General features: G+C 40.7%; 1 protein-coding gene and 1 pseudogene across 9 annotated transcripts in view; one reads left to right on the top strand and one right to left on the bottom strand.

The window, feature by feature from the left end:
* The window catches only part of LOC134807728 (major facilitator superfamily domain-containing 14C-like), a 132,489-nt gene that overhangs the window by 47,925 nt on the left and 65,742 nt on the right, over positions 1-18,822 (bottom strand). For 4 of the 9 annotated variants that reach the window (XR_010148887.1, XM_063788456.1, XM_063788455.1 and 1 more), the window contains exons 3-4: positions 15,556-15,618; positions 6,294-6,421 (exon numbers count right to left, since the gene is read on the bottom strand). Coding sequence is in view for 6 of the 9 variants with exons in the window: in XM_063788456.1 (XP_063644526.1) it covers positions 6,294-6,421; positions 15,556-15,618 (191 nt within the window). In the remaining 3 variants the exon portion in view is untranslated. Of the gene's footprint in view, positions 1-3,005; positions 3,113-4,615; positions 4,918-6,282; positions 6,422-15,555; positions 15,619-18,822 lie in introns of those variants that run through there. The other 5 variants (XR_010148889.1, XR_010148890.1, XM_063788454.1 and 2 more) reach the window with 4 other exon arrangements.
* LOC100612189 (threonylcarbamoyl-AMP synthase-like) lies at positions 9,400-12,184 on the top strand (annotated as a pseudogene).

An 18,822-nucleotide genomic window follows, 5' to 3' on the forward strand; every position in this document is an offset into this window, starting at 1 on the left:
GTTATATATATTATATATAATATATTATATATGTTATATATTACATATATTATATATAAAATATATAAAATAAAGAAAAAGAAAAAATATATATTATATATAAAATAAAAAGAAAATATATATTTTATTTATATAGATATATTTTTAAATCCTTTACAGGATATAATTTGCAGAAATAGTCTCCCATTCCATGGGTTGTCCTTTCTTTTTTTCTTTTTGAGACAGAGTCTTGCTCTGTTGCCCAGGCTGGAGTGCAGTGGTGCGATCTCGGCTCACTGCAAGCCCCACCTCCCGGGTTCACGCCATTCTCCTGCCTCAGCCTCTCGAGTAGCTGGGACTACAGGCGCCTGCCACCACACCTGGCTAATTTTTTTTTTGTATTTTTAGTAGGGACAGGGTTTCACCATGTTAGCCAGGATGGTCTTGATCTCCTGACCTCGTGATCCACCTGTCTCAGCCTCCCAAAGTGCTGAGATTACAGGCGTGAGCCACTGTGCCCAGCCTCTTTTTTTTTTTGAGACAGAGTTTCACTCCTTTGCCCAGGCTGGAGTGCAGTGGCATGATCTCGGCTTACTGCAACCTCTGCCTTTGGTTTCAAGGATTCTCCTGCCTCAGCCTCCCCAGTAGCTGGGATTACAGGCATGTGTCACCACGCCCGGCTAATTTTTGTATTTTTAATAGAGACAGGGTTTTGCCATGTTGGCCAGGCTGGTCTCGAACTCCTGAAATCGTGATCCGCCTGCCTCGGCCTCCCAAAGTTCTGGGATTACAGGCCTGAGCCACCACACCTGGCCATCATCTACTTTCTTGACAGTATTCTTTGAAGCACAAAACTTTTTTACTTTGGATGACGTCCAATTTATCTATGTGTTCTTTTGTTACTTGTGCTTTTGGTGTCATATTTAAGAAATCATGAACTAGTGTTAGGTCATGAAGATTTATTCCTATGCTGCTGCTTTTTAAAAAAATCATTTAAAACATTTTAAAGTATACAGTTTAGTAATGTTAAGTATGTTTACATCATTGTGAATATACTTAACACGTTAAGTATATTCTTACTTCTTAATCTTTAGAAATTTTTCATCTTCCAAAACTAAAGTTCTGTACATATTAAACACTAATCCCACCACCACCACTCCCACTCCCAGCTCTTGGCAACCACTACTGTGATTTTGACTACTTTAAATACTTCATATGAAAAAAAAAAATCTGTCTTTTTGTGATTGGCTTATTTCACTTAGCATAATGTTCTTGAGGTTCACCCATGTTCTATCTAGCATGTGACATGGTTTCCTTCTTTCTGAAGGCTGCTTAGTCTTTATATATATTTACACAAATACACATATATACACCATATTTTATCCTTTCATCCACCAAAGTCATTTGGATTGCTTTTATCTCTTGGCTATTGTGAATAATGCTGCAATAAACATGGGTGTGCAAATATCTTTTTGAGCTCCTGCCTTTAATTCTTTAGGTTATATACTGAGAAGTAAGATTGTTGAATAGTATGGTAATTCTATTTTTCATTTTTAAACAACCTTCATACTATTTTTCATCACTGGGCACAGAGTCTCAAGAGTGGCCACCACCCTAGCACACCCCCTGTGAGGGACCTGATGAGCTGTTTTACTGAATTCTGAGTTATGATGTCATCAAGGATACTTTGTGCACACAACTGTGCCCTTTGAACTTATGTTAGGCAAATGTATTGAGACTGAGGCTGTCCTAATGCTGGTTCATTTCTCATCTTCATCCCAGTCCTCTGAAGGACCAATTCCATCTCTCCTGCCATAGTCCTTCCTTCTAATGTTCTTTGAAATGTATTACTTCATTCCAAAGATCACGACTAGGGACTTGTATTGGATGGATCTGTAGAAGTGTATTTGGGATTAAAAGACATTCTGTGACAGCAAATACAACAGACAAATGCCCAAGATGAATACAGGATCAGTAAGTTCCTAAAACCAATCCTAAAGGGATTGCTCATGGTAAATTTATCGTCTCTTCCAATCTGTTCATGTGAACATGTTCAAATACAGATTCGCTCATTAATGCACAGAAGGAGTCTTGAACGAGTTATGTTACAAGCCAGCTTATACCATGGGATCCTGCATGGGTCATTAGAACCAGCTAGGTGATACCAGGGCATTCTCCATCCTTCTATCCCACTGCCCTTTAATGAACACTAATGCTGGCTTTGTTGGATCCCTGTGTGCTGGCCTAGAAAGTAATGAGCACTGAGGACTCAGAAAATTCCCACTATTTCTGTCTCTGTGAGCTTCTCCAGTGGCCTGAGGGCCATATTTTCAGGGTATTTTTTACTTGCCACTCTACAAGTGCAAAAGACTGACAACCACTACATAAAGTTAATATTTGAAAAGTTTGCTCCAATGATACTTGAACAACCTATACAATGTAACTAAACAAGTGTAATTGAATTTTAATCTAATGTGTCTATAGTATAAGCTTTAATTACATAAAAATGGGAAGGAAAGGAAAGTTCTCAAACATTTGGAAATTGAAGTGCATTCTTCTAAATAGCTCATGAGTTATAATCTTGGGGGAAATTAAAAATAATAAAGACCTAAATATAAATAAAACATATAAAACGTGGTAAGATACAGATAAAGCATTGTGAAGAGGGAAATAATCAGCGTTAGAAGCATATATTAGAAAAGAAGAAAAGTCTCACATCAATAATTTAAGCATTCACCTAAAGAAACCAGAAAAAGAGCAAAATAAAATCAGAGCACGCAGAGGACAGGAAATAATAGGTAAAAGACGAAATCAATAAAAGTGAAAAGAGAAAATCAATACAATTTAATTTTTTTTTTTTTTTTGAGATGGAGTCTCACCATGCCTAGGCTGGAGTGCAATGGTGTGATCTTGGCTCACTGCAACCTCCGCTTCCTGGGTTCAAGCCATTCTCCTGCCACAGGTAGCTGGGACTACAGGTGCACGCCACCACACCCGGCTAATTTTTGGATTTTTAGAAGAGATGAGGTTTCACCATGTTGGCCAGGCTGGTCTCAAACTTCTGACCTCAAGCGATCCGCCTGCTTTGGCCTCCCAGAGTGCTGGGATTACAGGCTTGAGCTACCGCACCTGGCTTAAAATTGTTTTTTAATACAATCAGTAAAATTCATAATCTTCTGATGCTAAAATAATAGAGTAGATTCAAGTTAAGAACGCCAGCAATGTGCAGTGGCTCACGCCTGTAATCCCAGCATTTTGGGAGGCCGAGGCGGGTGGATCACGAGGTCAGGAGATCGAAACCATCCTGGCTGACATGGTGAAACCCCGTTTCTACTAGAAATACAAAAAAATTAGCCGGACGTGGTAGTGGGCTCCTATAGTCCCAGCTACTCGGGAGGCTGAGGCAGGAGAATGGCATGAACCCAGGAGGCTGAGCTTGCAGTGAGCAGAGATCGCGCCACTGCACTCCAGCCTGGGCAACAGAGTGCGACTCCGTCTCAAAAAAAAAAAAAAACAAAAAACAAAAAAATGATGCCAGCAATGAAAGAGGAGATATAACCACAGATCCCGTAGTCATTTAAGAGATAATAAAATAACATACTAACAACTATATGCACACTCATATTAAAAAATATTAAAAACTAACATGGGCCTGGCACGGTGGCTCACGCCTGTAATCCCAGCACTTTGGGAGGCCGAGGTGGGTGGATCACTTGAGGTCGGGAGTTCGAGACCAGCCTGACCAACATGGAGAAACCGTCCCTACTAAAAATACAACATTAGCTGGGTGTGGTGGTGCATGCCTGTAATCCCAACTAATCGGGAGACTGAGGCAGGAGAATCGCTTGAACCCGGGAGGCGGAGGTTGCAGTGAGCTGAGATTGCGCCATTGCACTCCAGCCAGACTATGACTATAGTCCTAGCTACTTGGGAGGCTGAGGTGGGAAAATGGCTACAGCCCAGGAGGTAGAGGCTGCAGTGAGCCATGATTGTTCCACTGCTCTCCAGCCTTGGTAACAGAGCAAGACCCTACCCTGTCAAAAAAAAAAAAAAAAAAAGTTATTTACATATCTTAAAATTATCTTCCTAAAACCTTTGTTCTTTTTTTTTTTTTTTTTTTTTTGAAACAAACACTCTCTCTGTCACCCAGGCTGTAATGCAGTGGTGTGATCTCAGCTCACTGCAACCTCCGCCTCCTGGGGTCAAGCAATTCTCCTGCCTCAGCCTCCTGAGTAGCTGGGATTACAGGCATGTGCCACTACGTCTGGCTAATTTTTGTATTTTTAGTAGTGACAGAGTTTCACCGTGTTAGCCAGAATGGTCTCGATCTCCTGACCTTGTGATCCGCCGTCTTGGCCTCCCAAAGTGCTGGGATTACAGGTGTGAGCCACCGCGACCGGCCTTCTTCATTCTTTTCACGGTTATATTTGACTCCATCATGTGTTATTCAGTCCATTTCCTATGCTTGAATGTCCAAGCAACTTCCAATATTTTGCAACTATAAATAATGCTGACAAGTAATCATGTGCACCTGTAATTCGTATCACTGGAGGTGACTCTTTTTTCCTTCTTGAGATGGAGTTTCGCTGTTGTTGCCCAGGCTGGAGTGCAATGGCATGATCTCGGCTCACCGCAGCCTCCGCCTCCTGGGTTCAGGACCTCAGCATCCCGAGTAGCTGGGATTACAGGCATGTGACACCACGCCCGGCTAATTTTGTATTTTTAGTAGAGATGGGGTTTCTCCATGTTCGTCAGGCTGGTCTTGAACTGCCGACCTCGCGTTGGCCTCCCAAAGTGCTGGGATTACAGGCATGAGCCACAGCTCCCGGCCCAGTTTCCCTTTGTTGCCCAGGCTGGAATGTAGTGGCATGATCTCAGCTCACTGCAACCTCTGCCTCCCAGGTTCAAGCAATTCTCGTACCTCAGCCTCCTGAGTAGCTGGGAATACAGGCAACCGCCACCACACCTGGCTCATTTTTTGTATTTTAGTAGAGACAGGGTTTCACTATGTTGCCCAGGCTGGTCTCGAACTCCTGAGCTCAGGCAATCCGCCCATCTGGGCCTGCCAAAGTGCTAGGATTACAGACGTGGGCCACTGCATGCGGCCTGGAGGTGACTCTTAAGGGATAAATTCTTATTTATCCCTGCGCTTGCTTGCTGTGTCAACAGGTATGTGTATATATAATTTAATTAAATACTGCCAACTTCCCTCTATAGGACTTAAAACATTTTGCATTCCCACCAACAATGTATGAAAATGCCTGTTTCTCCACAGTCTTATCCGTAGAGAGTACGGTTAAGCTTTTAAGTTTTTGACAATCTGATGGGTGAGAAATGGTATCTCAGTGTAGTTGTAATTTACGTTTCTCTTACCATGAGTGAAGTTGAACGAACATCTTTTCATATGTTTATACATCTTTTGGTAAAGAGTCTGTGCATGACTTTTGCCCACTTTTCTATAGGATTTCTAATCTTTTCCCATCAATTTTTAAAACATTTACAAAGTAAGGATTAACCCCCTTTTTTTCTTTTTTTTTGGAGATGGAGTTTCACTCTTGTTGCCCAGGCTGGAGTGCAATGGCGCGACCTGAGCTCACTGCAACCTCTGCCTCCCTGGTTCAAGCAATTCTCCTGCCTTGGACTCCCGAGTAGCTGGGATTACAGATGTGGACCACCACACCTGGCTGATTTTCGTATTTTTTGTAGAGATAGGGTTTCACCATGTTTGTCAGGCAAGTCTCAAATTCCTGACCTCAGGTGATCCGCCCTCCTCAGCCTCCCAAAGTGCTGGGATTACAGGCGTGAGCCACCATGCCCGGCCTCAGGATTAACCCTTTATCAGTGAAGTATGGTGATTTACATGTTGATAAAGATTTTTTATAGTCATTTGTCTTTTGATGTTACGGTACACTTTGTCCATGTAAACGTTTTTTGGTATTTGTAGACATTATTTATTAATCCTTTACTGGCTCTGGATTTAGAATTAGAAAGCCTCTCCCTATACCAGGTTAAAGATTATTTCATCCAAGTTTTCTTCTAGCATGTTTCTAGTATCTAGCATGTTTCTTCTAGCAATGTGAAAAAATAAAATTTCTTCACCTAAGTAACTTATCTCAGACTTAATTCTAGAATGTCTTCACTACCCTATAAAATGGATATAATGACAACTGTCCAAACTGGTTTTCAGTATTACCAGAGAGATCAAATGAAAACACAAGCACAACTGCTTTGTAATAGTTAAGAAGTGCTCTGCAAACATAATTTACATGTGACTCAAAACAAGCAGTCAGGAGGTGAAGGGCCAAGTCACTCACCATGGGCTGATCCTCATCAGTGGGATTGGGAAGCAGGTAAAGAATACAGTGCCGAGGAGAAAGGGCTTCCTCCCCCACACATCAGACAGGGCACCAATGAGTGGGGCACTCAAAAAAGAGAGCAGGCCCTGGAGAGGAAACCAAAGCAAAGGTTAGTTTTATAATCTGATCCCTCAATTACCTGTAATTCATATTTTCTAAATGCATTAACTCTAATTCATTGTACTGCCCCCAAAACAGAATAATACTTTGAAACATTAAATACAAACTACAACTAAAAAAATAAAATTAGGCCTGGCTTGGTGGCTTATGCCTGTAATCCCAGCACTTTGGAAGGCCGAGGCGGGTGGATCACTTGAGGTCAGGAGTTCAAGACCAGTCTGGCCAACATGGTGAAACCTCGTCTCTACTAAAAATACAAAATTACAAAAAATTAGCCGGGTGTGGTGGCAGACGCCTGTAATCCCAGCTACTCAGGAGGCTGAGGCAGGAGAATCACTTGAACCCGAGAGGCAGAGGCTGCAGTGAACCAAGATCACGCCTTTGTACTCTAGGCTGGGCAACAAGAGCAAAACTGTTGTCTAATTAAAATAAAATCTAAAATAAAATTATAACCAAAAATGTAAATGTTCTATCAGAAAGGGAAGGAAGAAGTAAAAAAGCTTGTTTTCCAGAAGAAATTAGAAAAGAGCGATGACATGATATATATATATACCCACATTTGACCCTTAAGATGAACACACACCAAGCATACGGGAAGAAGCTAGAAATTTGAATCACTTTAATAAATATATATGGCATATCAATTCTGCACAAAACTGCATTAACTGGTACAATGACACCCAAATGAATGTACACCATATACTATCCCCAGGGCCTCACAGGGATAAAGAAGAGGAGTGTACATATGCTTAATGATCAAAAGAAAACTAGATTCTTTGTCAACTTTGTCAATCAAAGTAAAGTTCTCTCTGCCTGATGAGTTTAGGAAGAAGGAGATAATCCAACCTGAACAACAACTACAGTTGAAACTAAGGGGAAGAGAGCCTGACATAGATAACACCACACAGAAGCAAAGGAAGTCAAGGAACTCACATTCACTGCTTGCCCACTATTTGCCAGTCACTCTGTTGGCTGGCCACCTTCATTTCAATGCTACAGATAAGCAGCAGGGTGGGGAGAGCAGGGATGGACAAGAGTAGAAAAATGCTGATGAATAATGAAATAGGTGATGAGTACACAGGTATTCATCACACTATTCTTTTGTGTATCTGAATTTTCATGATACATCTTAAAAATTCCTCAGCACATCACATAAATAGGACACTCCAAAACCCGGCTCCTGACACACATCCTCTGCTGTGGCTGCATGCGATACTTCCAGTTTTCTGGACATACAATGTTCCTGCGTGCCAACAGGCCTTTGCATGCACATCCATCCCACACTTGGAGCCTGGAAACTGCTAGTGATTCTTCCCAACCCTGGGAGAGAAGCACCTCCTCCTCTATCTAGTCTCTTAGCTCTTCTATTATAATTTCAGCACTCCATTAAATCACTTGTTATTTGTCTACCTTCTCTACTGGATTCAAAATTGAGATTAAGGTCAGAAGGATGACATTTCTTCTTATCTCTGTACCCGTGGTGCCTATCACAGGTCCTGGTAAACACTGGTTTTCAAATACGTTTGGTGAATTGAATAGAACTTTTCAGAGAAAATCAACTTACAGAAGTCTCCAAGTTCACATAATTGGAAAGAAAAAGGAACAGATTCCAATCCCCTATCAGCCACCAACTGATTAACCCAGGACAGCAGACATAGGTAAACTGATAAGAGGAGGGACTCAAAGTGAAGCAGCTTCGTTGTCTGGGGAAATACCTGCAGTTCATCATCTTGCACCAAGAAGATTAAGGACATGGGCACACATGGGTGGGTGAAGGAGGGGAAAGTTTAATAGGCAAATGAAAGAAGAGAGCTTCCTCGTACAAAAGAAGGATTATTATTAATACTTTATATAAAAGAAGCTGTGGGTAAGTTTAGCTTCAGGCATAGCTAGACGGACACAGGGAAGGAGTTGTTCATATGGTGTCATCTGGGTTCTCTCACCAATTCTTAGTAAGGTGTCTCAATGTAGTAAGCAGGACAGTTTTTGCAATCCTAGGCTTACTACAAGTTAAGTAACCCCAGTAGACTGAGAAAATCACAATACCTCTAGCAGAAAATTCCTCTGGAGAAATATCACTGACCTAGTTTGGATCATTTGCCCATTGTCCATGCAACTAGTTTAAATCTCTACACAGCCAACCCTCTGTATATGGAGGCTCCATATCTGTAGATTCATCCAATCATGGATGAAAAATATTTGGAAGAAAACAATTAAAAATAAGAACACAACAATAAAAAATACAAATTAAAAAATACAGTTTAACAACTATTTACACAGTATTAGGTATTATAAGTCATCTAGAGATGAATTAAGAGTATAAGAAGACTGAGAATGAGTGGCCTAACAGGTAGAAAGAAAACTATGCTAGGTCAAGTGAAGAAAGCAAGTAAAGAAAGCCTTTTAAGAATGAAAAAGGGGCCAGGCATGGTGGCTCACGCCTGTAATCCCAGCACACTGGGAGGTTGAGGCTGGCGGATCACCTGAGGTCAGAAGTTCAAGACCAGCCTGGCCATGGTGAAACCCCGTCTCTACTAAAAATACAAAATTAGCCGGGCATGGTGGTGCGCACCTCTAATCCCAGCTACTCGGGAGGCTAAGGCAGGAGAATCGCTTGAACCCAGGAGGCGGAGGTTGCAGTGAGCCGAGATCGTGCCATTGCTCTCCAGCCTGGGCAACAAGAGCAAAACTCCATCTCAAAAAAAAAAAAAAAAAGGAAAAAGGTTCGGAATAATTCTGGTGGAAAAGTGAGTGTGGAAGTCTACTTGCAATGAATGTAAGATAGCATGGCAAAGAAAGAAATGGGGTAGCAGCCTGAGGAGAAAAGGAAAAGAGGTTTTGTTTTTAGATTGGAGAACTAGAATGCTTGTATGCTGGTAGGAATAATTTAGAGTGAAAATTTAAAATACTGGGGAAAAAAGGCATAACTGCTGAATTCTTGAGAATGGATGAGATATGTGAAGAAGCTGGCTTTAGCAAGGAACAAGGACAGTTCATCCTTAGAAACAGCAGAGGAAGTAGAGTATATGAGAACAGATACATGTAGGTGGATAGTAGATGTGGTGATGGGAGACTGAAATTTCTCTTTGCATTGCTTCTATTTATTTAGTGACACAGTTAAGGTCATTAGATGGTGGAAAAGGTATTGCCTACAGACAGAGTAGCTGGAGGATTAAATTTTCAAGCGCTGGGGTTTAGCCAACCAAGTGTGACAGAGTAAAAAGAGGGCACGCTTTATATGCAAAGCAGTAATTATAATGATTGACCACAGAATTTAAGCCAAGAAAGATGAAAGTGAGGATACAGGGGTAGGGGTGACAGTGAAAGGCAGGTAGGATGGGTTTTCAGTGCTGATATACTGAGCTGTAGTAAAAAATAGAGTAAGCTAGAATGGTAAGGAGGTAGTGGTTGAATACTAGGATATATAGAGAAACAATATGTATAATGGTTAGAGTTTGGATGCTGGAAGCAATACTTTTTGGGATAAAATTCTGGTTTGAGCAATTGCAGCTGTGAAACAATGGGCAAATTATCTTTCTCTCTCAATTTACTTACCTATGAAAGGGAATAATGAGTACCTATCCCTTAGAAAGTTTGCCATTATTAATACTGTGTAATGGTTAGAGTTATTATAAGTGAATGGCTAACAGGGTGGAGTGAAATAGATCAAGGAACTGAAAGACCACTATTATTGGAAGGATAATCTGTGTGGATATTGAAACCACCAAGAAATAAGACAGGTCTTTGCCGGACACAGTGGCTCATGCCTGTAATCCCAGCACTTTGGGAGGCCGAGGCGGGAGGATCACGAGGTCAAGAGTTTGAGACCAGCCTGGCCAACATGGTGAAACCCCGTCTCTACTAAAAATACAAAAATTAGCCAGGTGTGGTGGTGTGTGCCTGTAATCTCAGCTACTTGGGAGTCTGAGGCAGGAGAATCACTTGAACCCGGACAGAGGGGAGTTGCAGCAAGCTGAGATCGCACCACTGCACCCCAGCCTAGGCGACAGGGTGGGACTCCGTCTCAAAAAAAAAAAAAGACAAGTCTTGAATATTGCTAAAATTTCCTATTCAGCCACTGGTAGGATTATATTGTTGCACATTAGTGGTAAACACAAATTACCTAAATTTGGTCATAATAGTTGTTAAAAACAAAATTTTTAAAGTATTGATTTTAAAACTATTTAAGTTTAATGTAGAATATTTTTTGCTAAATTTAAAATTTTACCCTAATTGTTATTTCACAATTTTTTCTTTTATATTTGTAGAATATACTTCAACAACAGCAACAAAAGGTTTCTCAACAATCTAGAATTGTTCAGAGTGAGACTGAAAAGTTGTATTAGCAGTTCATAAAGGTCTGTTGTATGTGGCAACACAATACATTGTTATAAAGCATAATGTATTTATGGAAGTAGAAGGTAGTTCTTTCCAAGTTTATGAGAAAAAACATTTCAGATTTTTAACTACTTTCCATTTTGAATTCATTGTTTCTTTCCAAGTTTATGAGAAAAAACATTTCAGATTTTTAACTACTTTCCATTCTGAATTCGTTGTTTCTGATGTAAGTAATAAATGTATTTTTACTTTAGGATTCTAATGGTTTTGTGAGGATTATTCCAAACAAAAGAGTGGCAAATTGGGAATTTTATTTAGAAATGTACTTATGCATAAACTCTGTATGCTACTAATACTTTAGTCATAGTTCTCTGTTTTAACTGGAAACAGAAAGTCTGTAAATCATGTCCAGGTTGTGTTTCACTTGTTTATGTATCCAGTGTTTGTTAAATAATAAAAAGTACCCAAATGGGAGGATGTCTCTGGCACACCCAGCTAATTTTGCATTTTTAGTAAAGACAGGGTTTCTCGATGTTGGTCAGGCTGGTCTCAAACTCCCAACCTCAGGTGATCCGCCCACCTCGGCCTCCCAAAGTGCTGGGATTACAGGCATGAGCCACCGTGCCCGACTTACCCTGACTTTTTTTTTACGCAATGTGTCCTTCTGAACACTGTAGACCAAGCCCCAGAAGCTGCACCTGTGGGAAAGGCTGTATTTGTTATCTGTAGTCAGTCCAGGGGGATCCGAGGGCCACAGTGGCTGCCAGTGTGGGACAGAGCGAGGGGGCAAGCCCAGAGTGTTCAGCCATGGCTGAGCTGCACACCAGCACCATGGTAGCCATCCCACCAATATGCCACATGGCCTGGCCTGCCCAGCAAGCTGCTCAGTGGCCCTGCGCATTGTGTACCGTCTCAAGGGCTGCAGGAAGGCCAAGTTACTGGCTGTATGAGAGTAGTACCCCAGGAGCTCCTGAAAGACCTAGTGCCAGGACCAGTGTCCCTGGTGATGGAACGTTCAGAGGAGCTCAACAACGACCTAAACCCCTTTACTCCTCTTACAAGGTATCCGGATTCCAGATTATGCCTTTATGCAAGACTTGGCCAAGATGTATGAGCATCCTCTTGCTCTCACTAGTGCTGACCTCAGCTCCCAGGACAGTTCTCTGAATGCCATGGAGTTATAAGACCTCTGGCCTCAGTTGTCCTTGGTCAATGATGGGGGACAAACTAGGGATAGCCAGATCCCTGAGTGTTACCTTGGCTCAACTGTGGTTGACTCATCTGTGCATAGAAAGTTTGGCATCATTCATCCAGGCTGTGTCCTGGAAAGTACTACAGCCTTCCTTCAACAGAGGTATGGGTTGCACCCCTCATGTGCATCCTACTTGTGAAACTCAGGAAGCAGGAAGGCCCATGGCCTGGTGCTGGACACTCTGTGTCCGTCCACTGATAATTGCCAAGCCCTCATTTGCAGAAGCCACTGGAGCTCCTGCAGTAGTCTGACTTTTTTTTCTTTTTTCTGAGACGGAGTTTCGTTCTTGTTGCCCAGGCTGGAGTGCAATGGCACGATCTCGGCTCACTGCAACCTCCGTCTCCCAGGTTCAAGCAATTCTCCTGCCTCAGCCTCCCAAGTAGCTGGGGTTACAGGCATGCACCACCACAACCGGCTAATTTTGCATTTTTAGTAGAGACAGGGTTTCTCCATGTTGGTCAGGCTGGTCTCAAACTCCCAACCTCAGGTGATCAGCCCACCTTGGCCTCCCAAAGTGCTGGGATTACAGGCGTGAGCCACCGTGTCTGACCTAGCCTGACTTTTTTTTATGCAATGTGTCTTTCTGAACACTGTAGACCAATTCCCAGAAGCTGCACCTGTGGGAAAGGCTATATTTAATATTTGTGGTCTCATATATCAGCCAAAAGCTGAATGGAGAGATTAACAACATTCCTAGGTGGCATTATTCTAATAAGTTTATTTTTTTAATTGAAAAGTAATTTAAATAGCAGATTTAGAATCTAATGAGAGCCTCCTCTCTGCTGGGTGGTAGCATTCAAAATGGTTCAGACCAGCTACAAGTGCCAATGCTGTTTAAAAAGTCTCAGGTGACCAAAGGCATGGGTTGGCCTCCTGAAGCTGGAACCAGGTGGAGCCACGGGCCAAACACTCTCTCCTCTGAACCAGTGGAGCTAGTGGTGTCAAATACTGTAATTGCTGGTGGGGAGAGCAGTCATTTTGATCTAACGCTGGGACGTCGGCTCAGTTGGTGGGGGTGGTCCAAATTAAAGAATATTGAGAAATAAATCTCCACTATCCTTTTCAGCCAGGGACTTTTTTCTTATTTATTCATAAATTAAGTTGTAGTTATACCTGTAACACTTTTATCTAAGTCCAGTGTTCTCAGTAGCCTTTGGTCTATTTATGTGTACTAAGTGTTCAACATAATTACTGCTGGGCATTTGAACTTGGCTTTTCTTTAGTAAAAAGACATACAGCTATAAAAAAAAAGTACCCAAATGATAAAAAATAAATAAAATGCCGTTTTACATATAAATATCCTCAAATTATTTTTGAAAACAGGCAAATAATAAATATTATTTATTAATATTTAACATTATTTATTATATGAATGTTTTTTAAGAGCTATGAAAATAACGAACTACAATGGCTAAATTCAGCACATTACTAGGGCATAATTTTTTTTTTTTTTTTGAGACGGAGTCTCGCTCTGTCGCCCAGGCTGGAGTGCAGTGGCGCAATCTCAGCTCACTGCAACCTCCATCTCCCAGGTTCAAGTGATTCTCTTTCCTCAGCCTCCCCAGTAGCTGGGACTACAGGGGCCCGCCACCACGCACAGCTAATTTTTTGTATTTTTGGTAGAGATGGGGTTTCACCATGTTAAGCCAGGATGGTCTCCATCTCCTGATCTCATGATCCGCCTGCCTTGGCCTCCCAAAGTGCTGGGATTACAGGCGTGAGCCACCGCGTGCAGCCTTGGGAATAATTTTAAGTATGTTGTTCAGTACAACGTATAATTATGCATAGATTGACATTATCTAAACTGGAAAGCACAAATTAGACCCTATACTCATATGCTTTACTATAAGAGACTAAAAAATACTATTATACTTTAAACCCCTATTTAACTCTTTTCCTATTTAGAAAAAACAAGTGCAGCTCACTGCCAGCATTCATATGATTTTACATACACACACTCTTTGAGGCTGAAGCAAATATGATTGATTTTTCAATGTGAAAATAAAATATAAAAAGTGTTCTTGGAGTTATTTCTAAACAGAACTAACATCAGAATCACCTGAATCATCAGAATTGTCTATTTCAAAAAAGTGGATTCATCAAATGAATCTTCAGCCGGTAACTGTTCGAGAACAATGTTAACATCACAGGTAGAAGTGCTGCGTTTTCTAGGATTTGACATTTTCAGTGATAGAGTGTTACTATAGTTTGTAACTGGAAACACCACTACTAAAAACAGAATACAGGCCAGGTGCAGTGGCTCATGCCTGTGATTGCAAGACTGTGGGAGGCCAAGGCGGGCAGATCACTTGAGGTCAGCAGTTCGAGACCAGCCTGGCCAACATGGTGAAACCCCATCTCTACTAAAATTACAAAAATTAGCTGAGCGTAGTGGTGGGCACCTGAAATCCCAGCTACTCAGAAAACTAAGGCAGGAGAATCGCTCGAACCCGGGAGGTGGAGGTTGCAGTAGGCTGAGATTGCACCATTGCACTCCAGCCTGGGCAACAGAGCGAGACTCCATCTCAAAAAAAAAAAAATTATTTAAAAGAATGAGGAACAGTCAGGCGCGGTGGTTCACGCCTGTTATCCCAGCACTTTGGGAGGCCAAGGCAGGCAGATCACGAGGTCAAGAGATCGAGACCATCCTGACCAACATGGTGAAATCCTGTCTCTACTAAAAATAGAAAAATCAACTGGGCGTGGTGGTGCATGCCTGTAGTCCCAGCTACTCGGGAGGCTGAGGCAGGAGAATTGCTTGAACCCGGGAGGCGGATGCTGCAGTGAGCCGAGATTTCACCACACTGCACTCCAGCCTGGTGAAAGAGCGAGACTCCATCTCAAAAAAAATAAAAAAAATAAAAAATGAGGAAAAAGAATGCTATCAATAGAATGATGTCTTTTGTTTCCAAAGTCTATATACTAAAGCAATGCAAAAATAATAATAAAAGCAACATGTTTTGTGGCAAAGTTATCTTGGAGTAAATGCAGCACCGCTGGTGAGTATTCTCGGTGCAAACAGGAAAACGGTTTAAAGCCGTTTTTATATATATCATATTAAAATCGACATAATGAATTAAGACTAATTAAATCAAGTGGCTGAGTTATTACAAAGCCATGGCCAGTGTTACCAGCTTGGCTTCCTTCTTCCTCAGATATACTTCTTTTTAGTATACCTAAAAAGAAGATGGTAGCAATTGCCCACTTCATTCTGTTGATAGGCAGAGAAGTTAAAAGTTACATAATAATTAAGCCCTTTTGTGTACACAATAATAAAAATGAAGTTAGGCCTATAGAGTATTCACACTGCTATTTGCCAGTAAACCATTCTATGCCTTGTGTATTTGTGTTGTATTTTAAAGTGACTTTTAATAACCCAGCTAAAAATTTAGATTTCAGTCTCCAGAACAAATAGTATTTGTTTCCCAAAGTCCCACTAAAACTTCCAGAGTTAAACTACCAAGGATTCCTGACTGGTTCATTACAAACCACATAAAAATTCTTTCTTACCTTTACACCTTGAATGAGACCATTCATGAGGAATGTGTGTTGAGAAAATGTTTCATGTAGAACCTACAAAAAGCAAACAAACATCAAGACAAATTCAAATTTAAGTTAAAGGAAAAATTTTCTGCCTCTCTTAATGGCATGCTACATAAATGAGCCCTGCAATCAAAAATTATAAAATATCAATAAAATCAAAACAAATAAATAAACAAACTGTGGTACATCCAGACTATCACTAAAAAGAAATGAGCTACCAAGCCACTAAAAAACATGGAGGAACCTCAAATGCACACAGTTAAGTGAAACAAACCAATCTGAAAAGGCTACATATTGTATTGTATAATTCCAAGTATATGACATTCTGGAAAAGGTAAAACTATGGAAACGATAAGAAGATCAGTGGTGGCCAGAGACTGTGAAGGAGGGAGGGATGAATAGGCAGAGCACAGGGGATTTTTAGGGCAATGAAAATGCTTTGTATGATACTATGATGGTGGATACATGCATTATATATTTATCAAAACTCAGCATATACAATACCAAGAGTGAAACCTAAACTACAGAATTTGGGTGATAACAGTATGTCAATGTAAGTTCATCAAATAAAACAAATGTACCCCTTTAGAAAGGAATGTCCATAGTAAAAAAATAAAAAGTGGGGGGTATGCATATGTAGGGGAAGGGATACAGGGGAAATCTCTGTACCTTCCTCTCAATTTTGCTGTGAACCTTAAATGACTCTTTAAAAAATTAAGTCTTTAAAAAACGGAAATTAAAATCTACTCACAAATTATTTCCAACCTTTCCTCTAACAACATTATTTTTAAGGTTTAGAAAAAGTTTGTCATCTCAGCTACTGACTTTTGAACTCTACTTGCCTGTACTGAAGAAAAAGAAAAGCAAATGAAGGACACCAAATATTTCAAGTGAAATACCAAAGTTATAAGAAAAAATCTTCCAAAAATAATAAATGTAAGTCACAGAGATACAGAAATTTTCTTTAAAGAATATAAAAACTAGAACTGTTGAATAACTTGATTTGTCACATGCATCACAAAAACATGGTAAAATGCAAAACAAAAACATATTTTTAAAAAATGCTTATCGGATCATGTCAACTTTTTTTTTTTTTTGGAGATGGAGTCTCACTCTGTCGCCCAGGCTGGAGTGCAGTGGTGCAATCTCAGCTCACCGCAACCCCCGCCTCTCAGGTTCAAGCGATTCTCCTGCCTCATCCTCCCGAGTAGCTGGGACTACAGGAACCTGCCACCACGCCCAGCTAATTTTTGTATTTTTGGTAGAGGTGGAGTTTCACCATATTGGTCAGGCTGGTCTTGAACTCCTGACCTTGTGATCCATCCACCTTGGCCTCCCAAAGTGTTGGGATTACAGGCGTGAGCCACCGCTCCCAGCCTGATCATGTCCATTATTAACCCATTGTCTCTCAGTCCCACATTCTCCCTTCTATACTCTATCAGATCAGAGATAAGAGACTATCGACATTCCTCTGACTCCCTTTCCCCACAGGCTTCCTCTTAGTTTCTTTCAGTGGGAAATACAGGGTGGAGTGAGTGCTGGTCAACACTGCACCAACACCTCCAGGGTTCTCTCATGCTGTCAAAGGAGCAGCAGTGCTGATCCTTCCCTGCCCCCACCTCAAACCTCACCCTCTCGACTTCAGACCACTGCTAGAATTCTACATGGAAAATGATGCAAACCTGCATTCCCTTTGTACAGGTGATGCAGTTTAGGAATAAGAGATCATCATTTTAATTTGGCAAAACCGTATCTATGGATGAATGACAAAATACATACTTAATGAGTTGCACACTAAATAGATCTCATGTAATTTCTGACCATATGGGCCCATTTCTGAGCAATCAAGCTACCATGCAGGCAATTCCTCTAAAAATGTTCAATCCATGCTTTTAAAAACTTTTCTACTGTTTTCTACCCACCCTCCCCCAAAAAAGGAAACAGTGAAATCTTACTAAAGAAAAAAGTAAAACAAGTCAATAATCATTTTAAAAGGCTAACCTTCATAAAATAAAGCAGTTGTAAATAAAACAGATATATTCTACTCAGGCTTATGATAAAGTTTAAAAACCAAAATAAAGTATGTAAATAATTTAGCTACAAAAGGCAACAAATGTTATCAGAATAAAGTAAACCTAATAATAAAAGGTGTATTAAATAGAGAAGATCAAAGCTTTCATTTTTAACATCTCTGTATGAAAAAAAACTCAAGCTTAGCCAGGCACAGTGGCATACACCTGTAATCCTAGCTACTGAGGAAGCTGAAGTGAGAAGATTGCCTTGAGCCCGGAAGATCAAGTCTGCAGTGAGCTATGATTGCACCACTGCACTCTAGCCTGGGCAACAGAGCAAGACCTTGTATCTATCTATCTATCTATCTATCTATCTAAATAAATAAATAAAAATAACTCAAGGAAAATAACCCCTTTAAGTATTCTTGAGAAGGACTACAGTAAACATAAAATAAAATGGCGTTTTCCTGAAAAAAATAGGAAACATTTTACAAGAAAAAAAATGACACTTGCTTATCACTTTTAAAACAATAACTATAAAGTTTTAAGAAATGAACTGTCTTCCAGTACAACAAAGCTTAGAAATATCTACATGTAATAAACATACACAGAGCTGTGTTTCTCCACTTCCACAGATATAACAGAAAAAACATGAAATTAAATTTACAGCATTCCTAGAAAGCCAAGAATCATAAGGCGCTTCTGGATGATACAGAACAGATGAGAAAAGACTGACAACAAAAAAAGGGCTGAAGAAAAGTAGCACTTGAAGGTGAAATAGAAGACCTTGAAGAAGTTCATTTTCCAGAACCCAGAAAGAAACCTCCCAAATCAGAGGAGTAGGAAAAAATAGCCATAAATGAAAGGGTACTAAAAGGTCACAAAGTAAGCTCCCTGGTGTCTTCCTCTCAAAGCTGCTGACCTACAGATATGGCACCAGGATAACAATCACAAGCATAGTTCTCTGAAAACTGTGGGACTTCTAAGTGGGATACTTGCAGGATTGAATGGAATGAGATTCAAAAAGGATGGTGCCCCAGATCTCTTATGGCTGCCAAAAGTGCACAAAGTCCTATGACCACATAATCCTATAGAGTACTTCAGTACTCTAGAATATCCACACTTTCACAGAGCAAGAGTGCCTATAACCAGTCCCTGCATTAAATTTTAGGGAATAAGGCTTTCCACCTGGGCTGAAGAACTACACTCTAGTAACCACAGG

The sequence above is a fragment of the Pan troglodytes genome, chromosome 11 (genome assembly GCF_028858775.2).
Source record: "Pan troglodytes isolate AG18354 chromosome 11, NHGRI_mPanTro3-v2.0_pri, whole genome shotgun sequence".
Classification (NCBI taxonomy): Eukaryota; Metazoa; Chordata; class Mammalia; order Primates; family Hominidae; genus Pan; species Pan troglodytes.